The sequence below is a fragment of the Nannobrachium achirus genome (genome assembly GCF_963921795.1).
Source record: "Nannobrachium achirus genome assembly, chromosome: 17".
NCBI classification, from domain to species: domain Eukaryota; kingdom Metazoa; phylum Chordata; class Actinopteri; order Myctophiformes; family Myctophidae; genus Nannobrachium; species Nannobrachium achirus.
The window spans coordinates 25,185,369-25,212,696 of NC_137824.1; the positions used below are offsets into that span (position 1 = coordinate 25,185,369).

Consider the following 27,328-nt stretch of genomic DNA (forward strand, 5'->3'; position numbering starts at 1 on the left):
TCCATATATGGGCATAAAGTGGACGCAGACAGACAGATACAGATATCTCCATATATGGGCATAAATGGACACAGGCAAACAGATGGTCAAAACGGGTCCTATGACAACAGGTATAATGGGGTTTGCATTAAGTTTGTCTCCTCCTCCATCTGTTTGTCTGTGTCCCTTTATTCCCATTATGGAGATCTCTGTATCTGTCTGTGCCTCCGACTGTGTTGCAGACACAGTGCCGGTTCCCCCTTTAATGCAAACCCCATTATACCTGTTGTCATAGGACCCGTTTTGACCATCTGTTTGAAAAAGCGACAGAAATCTCATATATGGGCATAAAATGGACGCAGATAAACAGATATCTCCATATATGGCATATATGGGCATACAATGGATGCAGAATCACAAAGATCTCCATATACGGGCATAAAAGGGACACAGACAGACAGATACAGAGATCTCCATATATGGGCATAAAATGGACGCAGATAGACAGATATCTCCATATATGGGCATATATGGGCATAAAATGGACCCAGAACTATAACTGCAGTGATCTCCATATATGGACATAAAATGGACACCGACAGACAGACAGATACAGATATCTCCATATATGGGCATAAATGGACACAGGCAGACAAATGGTCAAAACGGGTCCTATGAAAACAGGTATAATGGGGTTTGCATTAAAGGGCGGGGCATTCATTCCCTATTTACATTGTTCCGAGTTGGCCAGGTCGCCGACTAGACGCTGGGCCGCCCGAAGGGCGGCCCAGCTTCTAGTATAATTAAATGAACATCTCCTGATTGGATGACATTTGTAACCCACGTGAAAATGTATTTTCTGCTTTACTGAAGAGCTGGAGAGATATTAGCTCTGGTCCATCGCGTCTCCTGAGACGCGATGGACCAGAGCTAGAGAGACATGCAGGGAGAGAGGCTGTTTCTACTTTTGTATAAGACATTTTGTTGCTAATACTTTTGTACTTTTTTTTACACAAGTTTTTTTACAAGTAAATGTTGAAATCCGGACTTTTACTTGTAAAAGAGTGTATTGCAGTATTGAGTTAACACATATATATACATACATACATACATACATACATACATAGGCCTACATACATACATACGTGTGTGTGTTTGTGTGATAGATATGCATTCATGTGTACCAAAATGGAAACGGAAGTACCTCAAAAGGCATAAAAGTACCCCATGTAGCCTATTTGCATGCATCCCAAAAGACACAAAATTACCCCATGCACTTCACGTCGCCCCGCCCTCTGCTCCCATAACGACGAGGGGACGCGTTCGCTGATTGGCTGTCTGGCTCTGTGTGGACTCCTCTGTTATTGTTAGCTTTTCAATCAGCTAGTTAGCCTCCGATGCTATTTTAAACCTCAGAGTGGATTAACCACACACACTCACACACCATGTTCAAACCCAACTGGTAATAACATGACACTGGTGACTAGTTGTCTGGAAGGGATACATGACCACTACATTCACATGGTGTACTGTTATGTATGAGCTGGCTGAACGCCTCATGCTAGCAGTATTAATCCTGTTGGCTTATTAAGACATGATGATGATGATCAGGTAAGCCTAGCTTCTCTCAAGTTTTAAATCACATCCATTGCAGTCTTGTGTGTATACTTGTCTGTCATTAATGTCTATGATTCGACTACAAAAGGACTCCCATTGTAAACAAGCCATTGTGCTTTGCTGGATAAATCCAAGGTAGACCTTGTATCTAAAATTGTATTTGTCCTGTGCTTTTCATAATTATGCGAACTGCTAATAAAGTATTCAATCAATCAATCAATCAATCAATCAGTCAATCAGTGTGAACTGCTAATGAAGTATTCAATCTATCAGTCAATCAACGTGTGCTTATCAGATACCTTATTATTGTTATGTTTTGATTTCTGGAAGTATTTTCTTTTTTATTGACCGATTGAATACTTTATCAGTCAGAAATGTAAACGGCAAGAGATGCTGCCAGACAAGATTTAGGCTAAAAGGATAACACAATAAAGTCCTGGGGACTTATTGGTCCTATAGAAAAGCCATCAAGGCAAAACGGCTATGAGGAATTACTGTATTTATTATATTGTTTTTAACTTTGAATTATTTATTTAAACACTGTTAATTCCTGTTGTCTTGTAAATTACAAGACAACAGGAATATTACTAGTTGTACTATTTAGACGTTTCTGTAAATAAACATTAGAAGCTATAGTACTGAGACGATAAAAAGAGTGAAGCTACAGTGATTTATTTCTGTCTGCTTGGAAAAAGACTATCATAGATCATAGATTTGATCAATTTTGACATGTTCATACTTAGTACAAGTAAGCCTTGATCAAATATGTCTATGATTGATGATTACGATTAATAAAACGGTTATAAACAATGTCGTGGCCTATGATAGTCTTGATCCAAGAGGCCAACAAAGACACAAATACAATTAAATCATTAATCACAGTCGTGTGTATACTGTCATGGTGATTGATAATAATGTGATAGATCAGTGGTCAAGAGTTAAATTATTGTTAAACATCTGCATCACTTAATTTACAAGAAATCTACACAATTGGAGAAGAATGTAGAAAAAAATGTATATTTTTTATCAACGTTAGTCCTATCGTTAGCTAACGTTAGTCCTGTCCTATCCTAGTCCAATCTTTCCTATGGTACCACATCAATACAGCATGGACTCAATTGATAACACAACATGAGTCTTGGGTCTGAGAGGCTAAATATCATCAAATGGTGGTCCATGGTTAAAATACTGAATAACTAATGGACCTTGATGTGAAAAAGGTTGAAAACCACCGTGATAGACGAACAAACGTGTGTCCAGTCTGTCCACCACCACCACACAGTCCTGTGATGTAGAATAATAATGTAATGTCTGAACCAACATGTGTGTCCACCACCACCACCACACAGTCCTGTGATGTCAGCCATGCTGGCCTGCTTATTCTGGGATGGCCCAGTGTTACCTTAGCAACCTGGAGACACACAGGGAGCCTCCTGCCGCCATGGTTCTGGAAGGACACAGGGGTGCTGACCTGGGCACAGGTGACACACACACACACACACACACACACACACACACACACACACACACACACACACACACACACACACACACACAGCGTACGTACACACACACACACACACACACACACACACACACACACACACACACACACACACACACACACACACACACAACGGTGGAATGTTCTCTGCCTGGTATTCCTCAGTGGTATTCATAAATGTAGACTTTGGTAAACTATATGCCTAAACGATTAAACCTAACCTTATTCCTAGCATTAACCTCAGTAAAATGGTGCCAAAACCTAACCCTGGTCTTAATCTTAACCTCAGTAAAACTATGCCTAACCCTAAACTTATTTCTAACCTTATCCTCAATAAAAAAACAAATAAGACAAATACAAGAACCGCCCCACCGAGCGGTCGGCTTGAGGTTGGTGGAAAAAAGAAATGAGGGTGAGCGTGTTTTGGGGTGAGCGATCTGGTTTTAAAGACATCTCTTCCTTACTACCTTCACAGGTCTTAGCAATTAATATGAAGGCTCTGTTGAGTCTGTTCCATTCTGGTCAGACTGAGTCAGGGTGCTGGCTCACTGTAAACACTCTGCTACACCTGGTGGGTCTCAAAGTTTGGTCTAGGGACCCTCATGTTTCCTTGAAGGGGTTTCAAATCATGGCCCATTTACGGGTGTGTAAGTAACTCTGATAGTGTACAAAAACAAAAACAAAAAAAAACATTTGTAGTACGCTCTTAGAGTTATAGATGTCCTTGAAATTAAAAAGGTTTGTGAACCACTGTGCTACATTAAATGGAACAGAGCCTTCATCATCTGTTTTAAGTCCGCTATCCAGGCACCGCTGGGTTGGACTGGCTTCTCGCTATGGCTTTCCTCCACCGGGAACGGTCCATGACCATGGCCACCTCATGGTCGATGCCGAGTGCCCTCGTGGTCTTCTTAGGCCGGCCACTGGGTCTTGTCCCCTCTACGTTAAACGACATTACTTTCTTCACCCAATCATTATCTTCCTTCCTCACTATGTGTCCGTACGTAGCCTTAATTAGTATAATTGGTAAGACCTATGAAGGAAGTATGGAAGAGGCCCAATGTCTTTCCAATAGTAAGTCAGTTGTCATGGAAGTGAATAATGCTCAGTTGCAGCCTGTCCGCGTCCTTTGGGAACATGCCTAAAAGTATAAAAGTGAAAAACATTTTATTTCTGAAATATGTTGTTTTTGTCACATAAATTAACTTTTTTTCACACACTCTGTGTTTGTCCCTGTGTCTCTCTCTCTCTCAGACTGTGAGCATTCAGAGGTGTTGCCGTTAGCAGATGATCAGGTTTGTAGTATTTGAAACGTAAACCCTTGACATGGAACTACTGTACAAACGTGCCAGCAGTTGACAGCCATGTGATCAAAACCTATTATGCTCTACGAGTATCATGGATCATGACTTTCTGACAATGAGTCAGAAAGCACGGGACGCATTTACACAAGCGTCTGGTAAATGTGATCTAGATCAGTGGTTCCAGGGATTCCCAGGGTTCCTTGAGCAGGTTCTAAATTGACACAATTCTTTAACTCTGAATGTATGCAAATGGAACGAAATGGACCCTAAAGTTAAGCAGGGTCTTTGGAACTTAAATGTTTGAAAAATCTATCTAGATCAGTGGTTCTCAGAGTGGATTCCAGGGACTCTGTGGGTTCCTTTATGGGGGTCTAAATTGACCCATTATGAGTGTGTAACTCTGTAACAGCCATTTGGTTCCATTTGTATACTGTCAGAATTAAGGGGAGACGTTGAAATGTAAAAGTTTGAGAAACGCTGATCTAGATAATAACTACAGTGGATCATTTGGAACACAGGTTCTGTTTTTTTCCCCATTTCTTGGAAAGTAATAGTTTTGAACATACAATGGTTTCCACGCAACAGAGATTTTATACTATCTGATCTTTCACCTTTTTCTTGTTGCAGAAAAGACCCAGTCTCTGCACAGAGACTGAAGAGCTTGGATCAAATGGTAGGTTTCCTTGTCTTTACAATTACTTTGTAGGTGCAACAGTTAACCCCAGATTTTCAACTAATGGACTAAAGTTAAAAGTTAATCAAATAATCGATTGATAATCAATCCCTGTTTTTTGGCATGTCATAAATCATATGTTTTCACTATTGTAAACTATAAATTATGAAGTGTCAGAAAATAGCATTCTGGAAACAAATCATAGATGCAACAGCAGCATACATACAAATCACTCATTCTAGCCATCAATTTCAGTTTGAAAGATTCATCCTAAAAAAAAACCTGAATCATGAATTACATAAGTACAAATATTTTATTAAGCATGCTGTTTCCTGTCTGTACATTATTGAATAGCCTACTAGCAACATCAATTTAGAAGTGATGTTGTGAACTGCTAAATCAGCTTTTTTCACTAATAGTAAATAGTAAGTACACTATAGTAAATTTACCCCTATTGATTCCGGATGGGGACCCACATTTGGGTAAATGTATTGTAATAAAAAAATAAAAATAAGAGCTAAGATTAATGCTTTCTGCAAAGATCGCTCTCAGCACGGGGAGAAACGTGAGACAAGAGTGGCTCTTCCTGACCTGGAGAAATGCCCATTGGGCAGTGTTTCTGAAACTATTAATCTCAGCAATATATCTATATATACTCCTTCAAATAACTTACTTACTTACACCAACATCCAGTAGCGCTTTCGAGGCCGGACGCGACCGGACGCCGTGTGGTCCATATATTTCCCACATGCACGGCACAGGACGGCACCTAACGGTGCACGAGCATGTAAACGCGTGCATGCTAGTACCCCCCACCCCGCGAGAGCCGCGACAACTGCAAGCTCAGTACTTTAATCAATGGCTACTAATTTGCATAACAGGTTTCTAGTGGTGAATGTGTGAGCGTCCTCATCCACTGTATAAAGCAGGACACAAGCCTATTCATATGGACATAGCCTACTTTAACACCTAGGTTTCCAGCGGTGACTGCATGTGCGTCCTCTTACATGGCTCCATTACTGTGGTATTTAGGCTACTGTTTGAGATTCGTTCAAGGCAAACTTTGTTTCTCTACTGCAGCGCTGTATTTTCTTAATGAATTAAATGAAACTAAGATAAAATATTAAGTAACAATGCATATGTAATTAAGACTAGAAAACATCGTTTTTGTTTTCCCACCATTAGATCTGCTGACATCCTTTCTTTCTAAAATAGCCTCTAGAGTAGAGGCGCGTGCGCGCGCATGCACGTGACGTCAATAAAAATGACCGTCCGCCCTGAAAAGAAAATCCCAAAGCACCACTGCCAACACCGTTAAGAAGTTGTTTGTTTATTATTTTTTGAAATGATCAAAATGGCTCTGTGCCCGATTATTTTCCTCATGAATGGTTTCCCCCCCTCCCTCCTGTCCAGGGTCGTGGCCTCAGAGCTCTCTGTCTCGCTCCCTGCAGCGGGCCGAGGCCCTCCTCAGAACCACCTTCAACCCTGGTCTGAAGTGGCTGCTCCGCACGCGCAGCCATGAGGAGGAGGAGGAGGAGGAGGAGGGGAGCTTTGTCGCCGCTCACAACCTGGTCTCCCGCTCCTCGGCACGCCTCCTGCGCCTGCAGCAAGGCATGCTGGGAGTGGCGCCTCACTGGCAGCTGGTCGGCGCCACGCAGCGGAGCTCTCCTCAGGTGAGAGGGAACTCTGTTTCACTTTGTAATGCGCTGGGTGCGAGTGAGATTATTATACTTCTTTGGTTAAAACCGTAAAGTAATATATTACTAAGTAATGCTCAACACTGCTGATGAAACTCTCTACAGCAGTAATTGCTATCACAATCTTTAACTTTTTCACACAATAAAAAAAAATCACACCCGTGTGAACTGAGCGGTGGTCGTGGGGGGGGGGGGGGGGGGGAGGGAGGGGTGCCTGTGTGTGGGGTGGGGGTGCCTGTGGGGGGGGGGGGGGGGGGGGAGGGGTGCCTGTGTGTGTGGGGTGGGGGTGTGTGTGTATTGCAGTTGATGCTCAGGGCAGGCTAGACTCAACAGCACCTCTCTGGTCACCCAGGGTACTCAGGCTACACCAGAGGCTACATACAGACAGACAGACACACACACAGACACACACACAGACACACACGGCCACGCTATGGAGACGGTGTGACCACCGCTCAAAAAACTATTTTAACAAAACATTTCACATACGGACATGTAACAAACCAACCACTAGGGGTCAGCATTGGCAAGGAAGTACAGTACAAGGGAGAATTGGCATAACAATTAAATTGGTAGGAAATGTTTGGATTGCTGAAAAAGAAAAAACATTACAAAACAACATCACATTTTCTTTCAAGCAAAAGCATAAATTGTTTAAATGGGGGGAAAAAAGAGGGGAAGATGCATTTACTGTATACTTCCAAATAGTAGCCCGGGCATTTAATATGCAAAATGGTGTCAAGAGATTCCCTCTTTCCCAGCCAGTATTAGGCTAGTAGTAGTAGTAGGCAGTGGCTGTTTGCGGCAGGGCTACTATTTGGAAAGAAGCGGTAGACAGTTATTCCATTTAGTTTACTCTAATAACCCTGGTCCCAGCAGGTGTGTGTCAGAGGCCAGTCCCAGCCCGAGGGCGGCGTTGTGATTCACTCCTCCTCGCCCTCCATGCGGGGGCGCTACCGAGCCGTGGCGAGGCTGCTGGAACAGCGCGCTCAGCTGCTCTTCGTACACGAGTACGGCAGGAGGGTCCGCTCTGCCACCACGTACATATCCACCCTGCACAGCCTGCTGGAGAGACCAGCAAACAATGAGGTAATCAGTAACATTATCTTAGTATTAACCCATTTAGACCGGGTACGCATTATTAGTTATTATGCATTATTTTATGCTTTCAATATAGACAAAATAGCAGATCTACAAGCTCGCAGCGCGGCACTCGGTGCCACGCTCTGCTATTTTTTTTAAATCTTTGAATATATTGACCCGATTCTATAAATGTCTTCTAAAAGGTTTTTGTAAAACTCATGTTTCTATCATCAGTGGTTCTCAAACCTTTTCATGTCAAAGACCCCCAAAATTATAGGTACGGTATTTGGCCACGGACCACCATCTCAAAATATGTTGTCCCAGGGACCCCCAGTAGCAAAGATTTGCTTTGAAAATGGATTTGCACACATTTTCACTATTTTTCAATTTTTTTTAAATAACAAAGCTGCCTACCGATGATGTCACTAGTAGACACAGACAGGTTTGGGATGGGAAAGCTACTAGGAAAATGTAATTACCTAAGCTACAAGTTACATGGCAAAAGTAACTAGCCAAATCGATACTACTTTTATTTAATTTCTTTCTGTATTAAAATGTCCTTAAATCGTCACTTCACTGTCATCTGGGGATCCCCCTGGGGAGGGGGGTCAGACAGTCTTCAATGTCCACTATTGGGGACACTATTGCAATTGACTGGTCTATTTATTTATTTATTTTTCCCAACCATGATGGTCAAGCTATTTGGAAAATGTAGTAAGCTACATTACTAGTTACTCTGATTAAATATAGCTAAACTACATACACTACATGCTATCCCCAGAGAAATGTAGCAAACTTCCGTTACGCTAGAAATGTAGCTAGCTACTTGTTTCTGAACTGTCCACAGTCCTTCTCTGAGACGCAGAGTGAGCCAGAAATTATGCCATAAAATTAGTCTTAGTGAGGAGCTTACCTCCCGTCACCATTCCACCTCAGAAGAAAGCCTGGTATTTGTTCTAAACTGGCCTGTGTGATCCGGTTTAGGTTCTGGTTGTTTTTTGTTCCCCACATAATGTGAATCAATGAGTTTATTCTCTCGCTAGTCGAGCTACGAGTTAGAATACGATAGGTTTAAAAAATTGTTTGTACCAGTGTCAACAAAAATACTGAACGAGGCTCTGAAACAGCACTGACTGTGAGAGATTAGATTAACCACTATCTGTGCACTTGTGTAATGTTGTGTCCCCCCTGTATGTACCGGTATTTCTATTATGTCTTTTGTCACTGATGTTTTCTGTGTGGCTGCAGCAGGGGTGGAAGTCAAAGACAAATTTCCCTTGTGGACAACAAGTGGACAACATTACCTTGACCTTGATGAACATACACCAAAAGAAACGTCATACCAATTTAAACCAATTTTAGACTTAAGTTTGGGGAATCATTTTGGAGGTGTGCGACACCGGTTGTTCCGGTCATTGGTTTCCGGCCGCCTGAAGACGACTCCAACGTGACGTGAAGTTATTTCCGTTTCCGACCGAATCGGAAACCCGAAAATGATATTGATCCCAAGTTATGTGAGGACCAGATAAGGTCGAACATGGGTGAAGTGGTCCGTCCTTAAAGTAAATGAGTGATTTGTATTGATCTCATTCGTTGTGACGATGTTTCTAATGTGACAGAGATGAATGTGTTTGTCACTCCAGAACCCAGGGGACTGTCCCTGCTCTGCTGCTGCTTTGGGTTCACTGGCCCAGGAACTGAGGCTCCATCTCAACCACTGGTCATGTCTGGCAACCAAGGTTCAGTAAAATAGTTCTTTTCATTCATGTTTTTGTATTAGTTTAGACTCGTTTTAAGGCTTAGTTTAAGTTTCTTTTTTTCTTTTTTTTTTAATAGTTTTTATTTATTTTTATTATTATTATAATTTTTTTTGAGTGAGGGACACATAGTCCGCGAAGTTTTTACAATCAGTTATGGGTATTATTATATATCTTCTGTAAAGCCTCATTCATACTTTTATTTCAGTTAACGAAAATAATGTCTCGTCAATTTTTAGTTTTGTTTTATTTAACTATAACTTTTTTTTACGTCAACTATAACACATTTTTCTGTCATTCAAGGCCCGCTCCGACGCCTACCTGAGGCCCGTCCTGGCTCAGTGGAGCCCCCTGCTGGCAAAAATGAGGGACACCCTGGCCCTGCTGGCTCTCCAGGCCCTGGTTCTGATGGAGCGATGCGTGTACGCGGACCTGTCAGCCCTGGCCCAGAGGATACCGCTGGACGCTGTGCCCCACGAAGCTCTGGAAGAGATCCTAGCCGCAACGGAGCTGTACAACCAGGCCGCGGAGGAGCACCGAGCCCAGCACGCCGCCACCCGGTGGAGGACTGCGCTACTGCAGCGGGCGGATTGCGGCGGACTGCCGTTTAGGTCCACTAGCGGCAGCGGCGAGGAGTCGGGGTGTCATCACCCTGCTGCCTTTCCTGTCACGGAGCTGCTCAGGATTGTAGCCGCGCATCACGGCAATATGGCTGCCAAGCAGCTGCACCGCTGGGCTTCTGAGCGGAGCTGCCTGCGTCACGAGGCCCACCACCACCTCAGTCGCGAGGAGGCTCACCAGGATCCCCAGCTCCGCGGTGGGGCCTGTGGCCGCACACCCGAATGGACTTGGGAGCAGTTGGAGCGTAGCTACACAATGCACAATTCCCCAAGTTCCTCGTCCTCGGAACAGTCTCCGTCCCTCCTCGCCTACCCCTCCGTCCACCCCTCTGACCCCGATTTCGGAGCTCGACCGGGCCTCGAACCTCCCTCCGGCCAGTGCCAATCCCGTCCAGCCCGCGGCGGGCCGACAGCCGCGACCGCTAAGGACAATTTCCCTTCAGTCCGAACCTTCCAGGAAGGGCAGGTTCCAAGCCAAAAAACCCATGTGTCGAGAGAGCGTAATCCGGTCCTGACTAACGCAGAAGGGTGTCAGCGGGCCCCCTCGCCCAGCCCTTCACCCTGCCCCATCTCAGAGTTCTGCCAACAGGACCGGGCGTCCGTAGGGATGCTGCTTCAGGCCCTGGTGTCGTCCGGTGACCTCCTGGCACCGCCGCACACGCCCAGAGCCCGCTCAGCGCCAGCGGGCCCGACCCATCCACCACCGCTACCCAGTATAACCAAAACAGATACAAGTAAGACCCATCCACCACCACTACCCAGTATACCCACAACAGATACAAGTAAGCTTGTCAACAGTCATTACACATACAGTAATCGCCTGATTGTGATGAACCCAACCCATTAAGACCTGAGGCCGGTTCTACAAACACCTTCTAAATCAGTATTTCTCAAACTTTTTTTGTGCCAAGTAAGGACCCCCAATGATTATGTATTTGGCCACGCCGCCACGGACCCTCCATCTGAATTTCTTTGTGCCAGGGACCCCCAGAAGAGACCACCCATATAATCTGACCACTCTTCTAAATCTTAAGGGCGTTCTGAAAAACCTATGTTGCTATATCTAAAATCTAACATGACACGGACGCTTTCCCACTTTTAATGAGTTAATTCATGACTACCGGGAGCTCCGCCCCCACCTCTCCGCCGAGACCTCCGACGAGAATCACAGCCCCACCATTCACTTGAATGGATATACAGCGGATTTTACACATTAAATATTAATTCCGTTTTGGACCCAGAGCTTCGAAATCTCGTCCAATCCGTCAACAAAGGCCTGGATATGCATTGGAAAAATATGTAGACCTTTAAACTTTTAAAACAATACGACAAAGGAATATATAAGGACGCAACAGCAGAATGAGGAAATCGCCTGTCTGCTGGACCTATACAGAGCCGTTTTCACTTTTCACTGATTAGTTTAGAGGCTATTACTCTCCATTACACAAACAACCAACCAGAATAAACTGCTTCAAATGTAGGCTACATGTTTCTTATCATGCCGATTGCTTATAAATCTTATCTATAACATTTGATATCTCTGGCGTGAAATGTTCGCGATTCCTGACAAGTTTAGCTGCCGAGCCGCAGAGGGAGAGGGTGTCGCATCAAATTCTGGGCCCTGGGTACAAGGATTCGCTGTGGGCCCACATGAATGTTCTTCATCGTGGGATTTCAAAAATAGCAAATCTACAAGCTCGCAGCGTGGCACTCAGTGCCGCGCTATGAGCTTGTATATCTGCTATTTTTCAATCGATAAAGTCTAAAATAATTAAGGCCCTTCCACCGTGGGCCCTGGTAAGTCAGTCCCACTTTTCCCCCCCTTGTGACGCCCCTACCCACAGCCTGCAGTCGAAAGCAGAGTTGAAATACAACACTTCGCGTCGCTACCCCTGTTCATTCAGACATTCACAGACGTACATTACATATCAGTTGCTATTTAACATAACAAATAAGGCGTTTGTAGTCATGGGTTATTGTCGTTTAGGCCAATACAGTCCATTCATATTTAAATTGGTTTGAAACGGCTTTCTGTGGTCCAGCAACCATGGACATGTTCCTTATTCCTCTGCTGCAACCTTATATATTCCTATGTCGTATTGTTTTAAAAGTGTAAAGGTCTAAATATTTTTTCCAATGCAGATCCAGGCCTTGTTGATGGATTGGAAGAGATTTCGAAGCTCTGGGTCCAAAACGGAATTAATATTTAATGTGTAAAATGTGTGTACAATCCGCCGTATTTCCCATTGAAGTGAATGAAGCCAATAGCGGCGCGCTGTGATAGTGGCGGAGGCAGCTTTTGGAGGGGGCGGAGCCGGTAGTCGTCCATTGAGATCATCGTTGGTGTCGGGTGGGTCTTTATTATAATAGCCAATAGTCAATCTACAAGCTCACAACGTGGCACATTGTGACAGGTTGTGAGCTTATAGATTGGCTACAAGCTACTTTTGTGTTGTGCTATACTCTTGTATGATGAACTATGGAGATACAAGTTTTATGTTAGGTTAATTTTGTTTTTAGTTTTGAGTCAAATTATTATTATTATTATATATTCATTTTATTTATTAGCCGGGTAATAAGTGCTATAACGCCTTGCTTCTTGGTCATTATGGCTTATATGGACACTTCAGGCTGATAGCCTGTCGTGTCCATATAAGCCATAATGACCGTGCAGCGAGACGTTATCGCATACCTAATACATGGCCTGTTTTGGCCTTTGTACAGTATTTATTTTGTCGTGGTCCGTACTCTCTTTGTACGTTATTTGAGTTATTTGTTATATCTGCCATTTGCAATTTTCTGTTTAAAAGGAATGTAAAGCAAATTTAATTTATTTATTTTGGCTGTGTACGGTATTTTTATATAGACAAAACACAATTAAATGGTTAAGTGTTAACCTTCAACTAAAATGTCATGATGGTGACAGCTCTAGATGCAAGCAGGAGTGGTGGTGACCCGTTGATGTCACCAAAACCTGGCCCGGACCACGGAGTTGTTGTACCAAAAAGAACAGTGAACAGAGTGACACCAGAACCCCATCCATCCCAGAACCACAACCAAAGCCTGGACAGGAGCCAGCAGCAACGGACCGAACAGGAAATGGCGACCGACCCGCATCCCAGCCCCAGGTATTCTGATGAGTCAACTAGGCCCGGCCATTCTCAATCTGGGACGAAATAAAAAACAAAAAACAAAACAAAAAAACTCTATGATTTCTATTAGGGATGAACGATTAATCGGTCATCATGTCGGTATTAGCTTTTTTGGAGCTGTGTGCAGCTCCCTATACGTGGCTGTGTGGGTCTGTCTGTGTGTGTGTGTGTGTGTATGTAGCCTGACTTCGGCGCGTAACTAGTGCCGCACCATTTACGCCACTCGCGCAATATATACATCAAAATGTGCGGCTCGGCCGGGAATGGTGTTCTATTACCTTTCGTTCCGATCCGCCTTACCATGCCGACGTAATCGGCAAAAAACGACGCTGAATTGTCCCCATTGACTTATAATGGGACAATGCAAGAAATCACTTTCAAGTATTTTTCTCTCGTAAACCATAGGAGCTACAGTTTCAAACCTCGGAGAGGAGATTCATAATGATTTTAAGAATTAATCGAAAAATAATTACATCACTCGGCCTCATGGTGGCGCTATAACGGCCCACTTTACGTTTTGCCCCGTAACTCTTGAACCGTAGATCGGAAAATTAAAATTCTTTTTTCCCTGGATTCCTTGGGTCAAGACGCATCTCCCCATATAGGCCACGCCCATTTGCGCCAGGATAGATTTTCCGCCATCTTGAATTTTCTCCAAAACACACTTTTTGCTCCTTTTCCTACATATTTTCTTCAAATGTCACAAAAATCGGTACACATGATCTACACACACACACACACACACACACACACACACACACACACACACACAGCTCCACTTCACACGGGTGTGATTTTTTATTAAATGTTGTCCAAACATCACGCAAATCGGTACACATTATCTCTATAGTCAAGTGATCAAGACGGATCTGTGCGTTTATTTATTTTTTATATGCCATCCTGATTAGCGAATTCCAAACATTTCTGGACCATAATAACCTACAGTACCTGACCTGGTGGAGACCTGTGCTCTGAGGAGCACTTTTTCTATATTTACTGCGCCAAGCGTACAAGTACTGCCTTCGGCTGCGTATGTAGTTAGGTAGGTAGGTAGGTAGATACGTAGCTGTGTGTATTTAAGCCTGTAGCCCAATCAGGGACCAGCATTTCTGGTAACGTCATCATTAACAGCCAGTGAGGGACTAGCATTCCTGTTGATGCCAGTGGTGAGCGCACCTCATGATGTGCTCTGCTGGCGCACAAGGCGCAAGTTGGCACCTCGACAGAGTGCAGTTCTAGTTATCTCCCCTTTTCTTTGTATTTTTTTCTTCCTGAAAACAACTAAAACGATGGTGCTCGCAATTTGTGTCGAGCCAAATTTTTCGTCATAGTTTTAGTCTACGAAATCAACGCTGCCTGTGATGTTAAAGTTAATTGTGATTGCGATTCATTCCCCTCCAGCCCTTCAGGTGTGAGTGAAGCAGATCAGGAGTGTTCTCGGGATGAACAGCAGGACTCGTTCTCCCGCCCTCGCTCGGTGCAATGGCGGGACCAGGGCCGGCCGGACGCGCACGCCCGTCTCTTGGGACAGTACCGAGCCATGCTGTGGAGCCACTGCGGACGCGCCTTACGGCTGCACTTCCACCACCCGCCAGCAGACTGCGCTGTAGGCAGCATCCACCTGTGGAGCGACGGCGCGAGGTTCCGACTCCTACACGAACTTTGTCAGGCCTCAAAGCAAGGTTATTATCATAGCTGTGAATTTGTTGTTAGTTTTTATTTTATTTTACTTTTTGTTTTCAATTACAGTTTAGTTTTCATTCTTTATTTTATGCAGGTTTGCTAGTTAAGTTTAATTTTCATTTTGTTAAAAGGTTTAAGTTTTCTTTTTTCTTTTCTTGTCAGCGGCAAGAGTGAAAAACCTCTATGAGTCAAATTCCGATCTACAGGCTGCAAACTTGTGAGCTTGTAGATCGGCTATTTTCACTATTGGATATTAAAACTAAGGACATTTTCTCTATGATTTTACTTAATTTTGTAAACACTCAATGCAGTTAGTTTTAGTTAACTATAATAACTAAATAAATTATAATAGCTTTAATTTATCTTTAGTTTTTATTTCGTTTTGACTTCAAGGTCTTATTGGTTTTCTCTGCATGTGTTGCTGTGTTGTGACATATGGCGCCCCTGGTGTGTGTTTGTTGTAGAAGTGTTTCCAAAGGAATGCAGGGCAATGCTGGACAACCTGTTTCTACACCTGTTGGTCGACACAGCACACACACACTGGGACCATGGTTAGTACGCACACACACACACACACGCACACACACACACACACACACACACACACACACACACACACACACACACACACAATTTAATAAAATCTGTTTATTATTATGACATAGATCTTTAATAAAACCGTCAACTAGATTGGTAAATGGTGCATTTGTATAGTGCCTTTATCCAAGGCGCTTTACAGAGACTAGAAATTCACGGCCGCTGCGCGGCCGCTCCATTCCTAGGACTTCGCGCCCTCCGGGCGCTCAGGCAGGACTGCTCTATATTTGATCAACATAAGGGTTAGTCTGCACTACACTGTCCCTGCCACCAGGGGACACAGTAGGCCTACTACACTCATAAGTACACTGCACCGTGGAACTATTTGTAAGTCTGTGTTTCGGCCGGAAGGTTTATAATGGATGTACTATGATGTAATTCGCGTCATAGCATTAAATTATTGTTTTGTTTAATTGTACATTCTGGGGGAGCCCGGTATCGAACTGGGAACCCTTCAGGAACCCGCCATGTTCTTAAACGGCAACTCTACCCCTAAGCTACTGCCGCCCCAAGATCGCTATGCTTTTTCTCAGGATATAGTATATTTAAAACGAATCAATAATGTTTAATTAAATGACATTTCTCTCTCTCCAGTGTGCTGCAGAGCTTTGGGTTCAGGTCTGAAAGACAAGTGTCTCCCGGGGCCGCCCCAGGACTGCAGCGCCGCAGTGACATCATCAGGGCGGGACGGGAGCACGGTGATGACGGCGACGATGGGGCACTTCCTGTGTCTCTTCCCTCCGCTGCTGTCCTGCCTGCGCTGTCTCACCTCCGCACAGAGCATGGAGACAGGTAGAACTTCCATGATCAATGGCTCAAAAGTAGAAAAAAACTACAAAAACGTATCTTTACTACTTTAGTAATTGTAGACAGCGAGCTGCACTTTGCCAGTGTTCATATGTAGGCCTGTCACAATTATTACATAATCGTGTAATCGCAATTATTTGACATAGTCGCAATTATTTTGTCATAATCGTCACAATCGTTTCCATGTTGAAAAATGTTCATATATTTTCAGACGTTTAAAAAAATTGTGGAAATAGCAGACGCGATGCAACACGCTATTAATGTTCTTTTTTAAGGATAAAGTTGTAAAATATGTCAGTCATTTCTTTGTATATGTGTGTGTCATATCTGCCATGTGCAACTTCGAAGCCTACAAGCCAAACGGAAATGTAATTGTCAACAACGAAAACACAATTAAATCGTTAATCGCAATTATCTGAGTGACAATTAATCGGCATGTAAAATGTCATAATCGTGACAGACAGCCCTATTCATATGTCTCTCACTCTGTTTCACTCCTCCTCTGTCTCTGTGTCTCTGTGTCTCTGTATCTCTGTGTCTCTGTATCTCTGTGTCTCTGTGTCTCTGTGTCTCTGTGTCTCTGTGTCTCTGTATCTCTGTGTCTCTGTGTCTCTGTGTCTCTCAGGTGCTGTTGGTGGCTGTCCGTCCAGGTCCACGGTCCACAGCGCTACAGTCAGCAGAGCGCTAGCCTCGGTGCAGTCTTCCAGCAGCTGGGTCATGTCCAAGGCCTACCAGTTCCTCTCTGCCTGGAGCGTCCACAAGTTCCTCCTCATCTCCCACGGAGACCTCAAGGTCAGGGAGAGTCACATGTACATCCATACAGTAGGGCATTCACGAATAGTGATTTTTAGTATTCGAATTATTCGACCTCAAAGTATTCGAATAGTCGAATATTCGATAGGACTGGCCAAACCGGAAAAACTGTCAAGTATTAAGTAAGCAAAAGTCGAACATTGTGAAAATAGCCGATCTACATGCTCACAACGCCTCGCGTTAGGAGGCGTTGTGAGCATGTAGATCTGCTATTTTCACAATATTTATCTGCGGAATCGAGTCACATTACATGTAATACCTACAATTCCAAGTGCTTGTCAGGGTGGGGAGGTCCCCAGTTCAAATATGTTTATTTTGGGGGTCACGGCCTAAAAAGGTTTGAGAAGCCCTGGTATAGAGCATTAACAAATTCATCCACCAGGGGCATTGACAACTCATTCTTATGACTTCCTATCTAGCCAAGCTTTATAAACTATATATCTTTTTTTAAAGATAAAAAAATAAAAAAATGACTTTGATATTCGAATATTTGGTGAATGCCCTACGATACAGCAATATAAATAATATCCTCTCTGTCGGGGGGAAACCTAAAACTGTTACTTTTCAGGATTCTAATTCAAAAATAGCAGATCAACAAGCTCAAAACGCGTCGCTCCACGCCCTGTTTCGAGCTTGTGGATCTACTATTTTGGATGCTTTTGTGTGACGCTGTATTAAGCTCAAGTAGGACATTAATTTACGAAAAAACACAAAGTTTATATATGCCCAACAGCAACAATATGCAAATTATACAGATTGCCATTATCTGGGGTTATTGGTTTAACTACGTTTGAGAACCACTGTGCTGCATGCCTGCATTGTAACTTGTAATCATCATGGTTTTGTTTGTCTGAGTATTGTGTGTGTTCATAACGTGTGCATGTACAGGTGCTCAGGGTGTGTCTAGAGAAGCTCCTACAGCAGACAGAAACCCTGGCGATGAACGGCGACGACTCCTTTCATCATCATCATCATCACCATCATCAGGTGTTGTTGAGGCAGCAGATTGAAGCACTTGGCAGGGCTGTCTCTGAGTTACAGGTGAGCATTCATTAAAGTACGTTATCTGCCCATACTCGCTAGGGACATGTGACCACAATCCCTACATTGGTAGCCTCAATATGTCCGTCCGTACACGGACAATTTGTGCCCGTGGTACATTTTAGATGTTCTGTTTTACACACCATGTTCTTATTTTGGTCTAGTCTTAGTCTCCAGGTTTTCTTGAGAATATGTATGACACTGATATACTATGACACTATGGCACATTATGAGTCCACTAGTATGAGTGGTTCTCAAACGTTTTATTTGCAAGGACCCGCATAACTCTGACAGTGTGCAAATGGACCCAATGGGTCAGTTTTTTTTCCATTTGTACACTCAGAGTTACATACCTGTTATGGTCCACTCATTATGTATGTCCATGGAAAAATTGTCCACCAAAAATGACCATGGGGCCACTGATTACTGATGTTTTGCAAAAGAAAGGTCATGGTGTTACTTGAAATGCGAGAAGTATTGTAATTGAATTGTATAGCAGATGTGAAGTCCACATAACCAGCTCTGACAGTGTGATAACAAACCGGTGCCAGAAACGGTTCCAAATGTGATCGAACCGATTCCTGTACCTCAATGTTTGATCCAGTTCCTCCGGTCCCGGATCCCATCCCTAATCACTCAGCTCTGAATGTTCCCATTGTGTGTATAATATAACTAAAGTTATGAAACAAAAAGGCCGGTAAACTAGGCTACCATTGTGTGTAACAACTGGGCCTCTGTCCTTCAGGCTTTCTCTGCCCTGGCGCTGAAGATCTTCTCCAGCGACTGCAAGAAGATGTCAGAGGAGATCTTTGAACAGACCATGCCCTCCGGCAGACACTGGAAGGCGCTCAACTACAACAGCGGTAACTCAAAACCAACAGAACAGAATTTTGCGATCGTTTCAATTAAGGTCTGTCACAGTTATGGCATGGTCACCTGATAACCAATTATTTGAGATAAACGCAGTTGTCTTTGCTGGATGAAATGAACAGGAATGTCATATTTCCATTTTTATGTCCACATTGCTGTAATCACCTTTCAACCTGGCATGCCTAATTTGGGCATTAGGGCAAAACATCTTCGGAATCTAAATGTCTAGGGTACTCACAAAGACCAGAGTAGACATTAAAACCCCAAACTGTTTTTGAAGTGAAATATCCCTTTTAAGTTTTCAAATAATTGTAGTGGAGTAAAAAGTACTATTTGCCTCTGAGATGTAGCGGAAGGAGTAGAGGCATAACATATTGAAACATGGACAAACTCAAGTAAAGTAGAACATAATTAACTAGAACTGCACTCTGTCGAGGTGCCAACTTGCGGCTTGTGCACAAATAGGCCATGTATGGCCTATTTGTGCGCCAGCAGAGCGTGCCATGAGGTGCGTTCACCACTGGCATCACCATTGACAACACCACTGGCATCACCAGGAATGCTGGTCCCTCATTGTCTGTTAATGATGACGTTGCCAGAAATGCTTGTCCCTGATTGGGCTACGGGCTTAAACAAAGAAGGATTGTTCTCGGCCCTAGAACAATAGTCTGGTTGCCTATAGCAGCCAAACCAGTTACTTAATGCCGTTTCCACCACTGTGTCCTATAGACGCTGGCGGCAGCCCCAGTGAGTACGCGGCCGTGGCAGCGGAGAGTGTGATTGGTCAGGTGGTGGAGGCCGTAGCTCCGTTCCCGGACGACGCTCGCAGCCAGGCTCTGAGCGTCACCACCACCGCTTTCATGGAGGCCTGGATGGAGCACATACTCACACACAAGATCAGATTCAGGTAAGGTTTTTACGATTAACTTCTCCCCACAAAAACAAATATTGCTATTAATGTGTGTAAGTGTTTTTGGTACATTTGTTTGCCTTGTCCGTGTTGACAATGTATAAGAACCACTGGTTTAAACTATATTAGGAAGCACAATCGTGTGCGTTTCCGTGTGCGTGCGTGCGTGTCCTAAGCATCCAGCGCAGATTCTGTCATGCACGCTCAGGTAGTTTAGTTTAGTTTCTAACAGAGATGTCTGCGATAATTTCAGAACTCAAGTTGAGACTGTAGCTGCTGTGTGGCTTTTAGCACACAATGATTTTCTCAAGCCTTTTGTGTGTGTGTGTGCGCGTGTGTGTGTGTGTGCGTGTGTGCATGTGCGTGCGTCTCCTCAGCCTCCAGGGGGCGCTCCAACTGAAGCAGGACTTTGACTCCATCAGAGATCTGCTCCAGTCAGACCAGTACAGGCTGTCGTCTGAGCTCCACCAGAGGCTGCTGAACCTCAGGTATCTGTCTGTGCTGTTGTGTCCCCACTAGTATAAGCAGTTTATGCAGGACACGCGAGTCTCACCTAGGGCTGTCACGATATGTCATTTTACATGACGATTAATTGTCTCTCAAATAATTGCGATTAACGATTTAATTGTGTTTTTGTCGTTGACAATTACATTTCTGTTTGGCTTGTAGGCTTTGAAATTGCACATGGCAGATATGACGCGTAACCTAAAAATACAAAGAAATGAAGGACATATTTCACAACTTTACACTTTGAAAAGAACATTGATAGTGGAAATAGCCGATCTACAAGCTCACAGCACGTCGCATCGCGACGCGTTGTGAGCTTGTAGATCTGCTATTTCCACTACTTTTTGAATGTTTGAACATATATAAACATCTTTCAACATGTAAACGATTATGACGATTATCACAAAATAATTGCGATTATGTCAAATAATTGCGATTAGACGATTATGTAATACCGGTAATTGTGACAGCCCTCTCACCCGCAGTACTGACTATACATAGTGGAAGTGACTTCCGCTATGTATAGTCAGTGACACTGATGACGGCCTAGCCGAAACGTGTCTGTCTGAGACTACGCTGCTGCTCAAGTTTTTCACTAAAAAAAGACTCTTGAGACTCTATGAGAGTGCGGATTGTACCTTTTTATTCAGTTCCTTTCAAAAATAAAACATTTGAGAACCACTAGTACTTGTTTGGACTCCTATTATGCCATAGTGTCATAGTAGATAAGTGTCATATATATTCTGAAGAAAACCTGGAGTCTTGACATTCAGTAATTGAGTCTAATGATGAAAATAAGATGATTATAATGGTGTGTAAAAAAAAAATCTATTTGCCGTGGACAAGACCAAGTCTTGTCACGGACACGTTTGGCCGTTTATGGACATGTTGATGACCCCTGAATAGAACATTGAGAGGAAAAAGATTCAGTTTGGATCGGGCCTTATAAGGGTTAGGTTTAGTGATTGGGTTCTGAGCTTTCCCTATTTTATACTTATCAGTCACCAAAAAGTAGATCGTCAATTTCTTGGTGATTTTCAGCTATTTCAGTGCTTTAATAATGTCGATGTCCTCTGTGTGTGCTTGTGTGTGCGTGTGCGTGCGTGTGTCAGGGTGTTTCAGCAGGTGGACTCTGCAGTAGTGTGTTTGCTCCAGCAGCCTCAGAATAAGGTGTACGTGCGGCCGAGAGGCTGGGCCGCTCTGACACGATGCTGTGAGTACTCAACACGCACACGTTTCCCGCCGGGCAGTTTTTATAATTCAGAAATGCAACTCCGCCAGCGGTTTTTATGATTTTACGTGTCTTGGCGTATATGGCGGCCAAGAGCAGTGAAATCTGAAAACCCGTTTTGGCGTAAAGGGCTGCTCTGTTTCCTTATCCAGCCTCTCTCTTCATTGAAATTAATGCTATCTAGTTTGCTTGTAGCTCAGTTATGCTTCATCACACAAAGACACAGCCTTTTCTGTACGGCCGTGGACCGCGACGTGCACACCGATCCTGTGCACGATCGCACGACACGCTGCGACCACTTTAAAAAGGTACAAAATCATAAGAAATCATATAATAACCATAGTCCACGGTGACTCAGAATCAGCTTTATTTATTTTAGTTAAGGTGCCAGAAAGAAAGTAGAATCCGCAAGTAGGTCCGTGAGGAAGAAAGAAGTCGAGTCACCTAATATCGCTATAATCCACAGAGCTGTCAACCTGTCCATAACCAATGCAAACTAGAAAGGGCTCGGCACTGAGCCGCCCGCCTCCAACCTGTCCGTCACTTGTACCAAGCGGCGCGCAACCCGCTCCGGGGACAGTGACATGTGGGGAGTTTGACTCGGTTGGTACACCTGTTAAACGGTAACGCAGGTGTCCTTAGGCGGGCTCAGGGAAAACAGAAACCTCCCGTGGAGCAGAAGGGCAAAAGCCCGCTTGATCTAGACTTTGTTGATTAAGATTAGATCACAATAGGAATGGCTATTTCAAAGACTACCATGTCCATAAAAGGAGCCTGTCCAGGATAGAGTGAGTGAAAAATAACCTAAAAAACTAAAACACCTTTCCTCACCACTGCCACGCTGTAATCGTACAGACATATATCCACTTCCTCTCTTGGGACCCTGCTTTTCCTAGGTCCTCAAACGAAGTGTAGCTCCTTCTGGTTTCTCTATACTTCTCTATCAACACTCTCAGGATGAACAGAGCGTCTGTGGTGCTCTTCCTGAATACCAGAATGCTCGCCCCCAAAACACTGTCGCCTCTGGCATCTATGCGGCAGAACGATACCTGGTATTCCTAAACTTAAGTGTTACCTAGATAAACTATGCCTTAACGGTTAAACCGAACCTTATTCCTAACCGTAACCTCAGTAAAATCTGTGCCAAAACCTTACCCTATTCCTAATATTGACCTCAGTAAAACTATGCCTAACCCTAAAGTTATTTCTAACCTTATCATCAGTAAAACCAGTAAGACACCTAAGAGTGAACAGTGACTAAAGGGCGAGGTCGGCCCACGTCTTGCCCATCTGTCCAAACAAAGGGATTTTGTTCCTCTGGCATCACAGGGATCTCCATATATGGCAATAAATGGGATTTGGTTCCCCTGACATCACAGTGATTATATATTGGTATTCACAGATATGGGCTTAATATTGATGACATCAGGGATCTCCATATATGGGCATAAAAGGGATTTGGTTCCCCTGGCATCACAGGTATCTCCATTTCTCCATGTATGGGCATAAAAGGGATTTGGTTCCCCTGGCATCACAGGGATCTCCATATATGTCAATAAAAGGGATTTGGTTCCCATGATATCACAGTGATGACAGAGCGTGATCGTGAGTCAATCAACAAAAAAGACAATCGTTACCCGCCCAGCCGGACGGAAGGACAGACAGACACGGACAAGATGTGACGGTTCTGATAGTAAACCAGTACAAGAATACAAGAACCGCCCCACTGGGCGGGGGGAAGAATAAGGCGAGCGTGTTTAGGAGCGAGTGATCTGGTTACCCTCTTCCTTGGCATAAACCAATATAATACTGCTGCTCGCCAAACTTTCACCTCTCCCCGTAGGCTGTAGCTTCCACTACTCTTTCCCAGAGCTTCATGCTGTGGCTCACCAGCTTTTTACCCCTGCAGTTGCTACAGCTCTGCACATCACTGTGTGTTCTTGAAACTCGGTACCAGTATTACTGTTTCTTCACTTGTGTTCAGGCATCTTCTCGCCTTCCAAGATTGTTGTTAACAGTCTAGTGAGGAACTCCACTGCAGTCTCTCCTAAACATTTCCACGGCTCCACCGGTATGTGGTCTGGGCCAACTGCCTTTTTTCATCCTCTTCATAGCGCGTGTTTCCTAAACCCACCAGGCTTGAGTTAAGACCCGCCTCGTGGAAACGCCCCTCTCAATAATCTTAAGTATGAAAGTGCATACCTATATGAATGTTAGTGCTCTTAGTGCAAATCAATACTGTACCTAATACTTACTGATCCATTACAATAATACACGCAGCATAATACGCCCAAAGCCATATCCAAACTATAACAATCAATGTAACTGATAATCAGTAAGAGTTTTTATTTTGAGCACAGTAGTGACAAATTAATAGCTTTCTCAGTACGCTTTTCTCTTTTGCAAAGTTAAAAAGTGTCATTTTTTTAAGCACAGTACAAAGTAAGCTTCAGGTTTTTTGTTTAGCACAGTTTATTTTGAGCACTGTAGTGACAAATTAATAGCTGTGCATTGTGCAAATGCAGGCTTTTCTCAGTAGTTTTAAGATTGTCTTCATGCCTTTACTGACTATCCACCCTCCATGTGTCCGGCAAGGATTTCAGCCACTCCTAGAAATTCTCGCGTTTACTTTCCGCGAGACGGGTCTTCACTCAAGCCTGGTGAGTTTAGGAACCACGCCTTCATAGCTGCCCTCACTTCCTCCTTCCTGGTCCCCCTCACATCCTGGTTACTATCCCCAAGAGGGCGATAGCAAGAGGGTGCAAAAGACCTGTACTTCCCGTTTCTGTGTGACGTAGGTAGATACCTTTTTAGGAGGCGGAAGCATGTTTGGAGTCTATTCATTTACAATGAGAGAGCTAACGTGAACACAGAGCAAAATAATAGTTCAGAAGCTATAGTCACTGAACTAAATATTGGACCAGATCATCACAAGCCACATAATATTAACAAAATTGTCATACTAAAGTGGCTTTTTTCAGCGACACAACAACTGAGAAAATCAACTTTATTATTGCTCTTTAGCTGTCCCAGCCAATAGCACCCACACACTCTCGCGGGATCTATAGCACCAGTTAACAGGACGTGCGCGAGATTTGCCGTCAGAGCCGGCGCCCACTTAGGAGTCTATTTGTAGGATTTGTGTACCATGTCGCACTCTAGTGGATCCAATGAGGATGAGCTATCTTCATTAATTAAATATCTTTGACTATCCTGCCATCATCTCTCGCTCTCTCTCGCGCTCCCTCACTCGAGAAGAGACAGTGCCCCTTTCCCTTGTGTGGACAATGGACATGAATAAACTGTTAAGTGTGTGTGTGTGTGTGTGTGTGTGTGTGTGTGTGTGTGTGTGTGTGTGTGTGTGTGTGTGTGTGTGTGCGTGTGCGTGTGCGTGTGCGTATGTGCAGGCCCTGGCACCGACAGCAGCATCAGTAGCATGGAGGCGGCAGTAGGGGGCAGCATCACCAACCTGGAGAGCATGGAGGGGGAGGGTCTCACCCAGTCTGTCCCTCCCGCCTCGTTAAGCTCTGACCCCGCCCTCACTGCGGCCACGCCCCCGGGAGCGCCCTACCTCGCTCCAAGGTATCCAATAGCAAATTAATTTATATCACATTTTCCCACCTAAGGGTTGAAATGTAATTTCGATATCATGGTATTTATTTATGCTAGTTGCATTGCTTACCTGATGTTCTCTAGATTATTATTTTTGATAGTATATTGTTTCGACTGATGCTGGGTTCTTATGAGGCACTGTGTTTTAGCGTACTGTTTACCTTGCTTAATGTCACTCCAGACACTGCCTACATTTAAATTGTAATCCCTCTACTTGGTAAAACTGACATAACATAACATAAAAGCATATCTTCAGAAGTGATTTGAAAGAAGACAGGGCAGGGCATTGTGCTCCCAGACTGCAAAAGCCTCATGGCGATTTGATTGATTGAGTGAATATTTTATTAGACAAAAATGCAGAACAGTGCAAGTACAGTCAAACAAGAAATGTAGTACAGCACAAAGTGCAGTCAAAACACTTGTGGTCTTGTTTCCTTTGGAGGTCCTTGGTATTGAATTCATCAACATATAAAGTAGCATCTGGTATAGGTATAGTCTATAGACTTGGGGACTGTACCAGAAGCGCCCTACCCAAGGATAAACATTATCAGACAACGTCACGCTGATAAGAACCAGTATGCACGCGCAGGTCGGCACCAAATGAACCCCACTGCTCATAAGCTGCAATGGATAAGTGTTCACTGCCAGTTTAACATGAGAGGGGAGTGCATTCCATCGTGTGGGGGCTATGGCAGAAAAGGCTTTAATTTTGTCTTCCTTGTGACCCATAGCATAGAGGTTATAAGCCTCTTCACAGAGATACTGAGGTGCTAAAAATAAACAATATAATCGATGAATAATTTGTTGGCGTTGTGTAATATTCATATAATATTTTGAGATATGGACTTTTATATTTTCATGAGCTGTGCCATAAAAATCCAAATAAAAAAAAGAAAAAGCTTAGGGATATTTCACTGCATGCACCATGAACCTAGAAAATATGAAAGTTAATAAAAATAAAAATAAATTACAGAAGAAAATTAACTTTTACACAATATTAAAAATGTTCACCCTGCTTGCCATTTTAGCAGCTCTACAATAGGGACATTGACATCAGTGAAAAGTATGTGTTTATTGAAACATTGTGTGGTTTATTTGTTTCCTCCCTGGCTTGTGTTTTGCAGCTCAGCTCTGGGTGCCGCTCAGCAGGAGTGGTTAGACCTCCGAGCACACAGCAGCGCCCCGCGCTGGAGGTTACCGGGACTGCAGTGTCTGTCCAAGTCTGAACCTTGAAACAACACCGCATCTTCAACTCAGGATGTCCACCTTAAAACTACATGTTGCACCTTTAAATCAACCCAGGACATCTACCTTTAAAACTACAAGTTGCACCTTTTAAATGGACTTGCTGGAACTCCGAACTCCATACCAAATCCATCCAGACCTGAATTTGTCTGGAACCAAAAACAATGACTTATTGCTTATCCTTTTTTGTATACATATAGATATATATATTTATAGTTTAGCCAGGAAGATGTAGACAATGAAAGAATGTTCTTCCACAAGGAAGCAATAAAATATTCTTGTTTTTACAAACGAGGGCTATTCTTTTCTTGCGTTGAAAAAGAAAGAAGGAAAAAGAAAATGCTGGCGGCTTCTTTTATAGTGGTGGGGAGTTTCATTCCACATGGGATGAGGCAACAGAAAGAAATCGCCCCAGGTTCAGTGCTTGGACTTGACGACCACCAGGTGCTTGGTCTTGGGGACACCACATTCATTTTTCACTCACATGTACAGTACGGATGTACTGTACATGTCGGAGAATCTGAATACAAAAAAAGTGCCCGCACTGAATACAAAACACCAATACTGGCCTTCAAAGCAGCCAAAGGTACGGCTCCTCCATACCTACAAAACCTGATCAACCCCCT

The 27,328-nt window shown here is 43.7% G+C and overlaps 1 protein-coding gene across 1 annotated transcript; it reads left to right on the plus strand.

The window, feature by feature from the left end:
* The first annotated feature begins 1,495 nt into the window (after nucleotides 1–1,495).
* ccdc142 (coiled-coil domain containing 142) lies at nucleotides 1,496–26,759 on the plus strand. Its single transcript, XM_080746628.1, has 20 exons — nucleotides 1,496–1,590; nucleotides 2,946–3,077; nucleotides 4,355–4,395; nucleotides 5,032–5,077; nucleotides 6,491–6,750; nucleotides 7,654–7,863; nucleotides 9,501–9,596; nucleotides 9,918–10,968; nucleotides 13,161–13,362; nucleotides 14,788–15,068; nucleotides 15,534–15,620; nucleotides 16,261–16,458; nucleotides 17,099–17,265; nucleotides 18,175–18,327; nucleotides 19,073–19,190; nucleotides 19,927–20,104; nucleotides 20,485–20,595; nucleotides 21,727–21,827; nucleotides 25,253–25,427; nucleotides 26,582–26,759. The coding sequence occupies exons 2-20, from the start codon at nucleotides 2,984–2,986 to the stop codon at nucleotides 26,688–26,690; spliced, it is 3,678 nt and encodes a 1,225-aa protein (XP_080602754.1). The 5' UTR covers nucleotides 1,496–1,590; nucleotides 2,946–2,983; the 3' UTR covers nucleotides 26,691–26,759.
* Nucleotides 26,760–27,328: the final 569 nt, after the last annotated feature.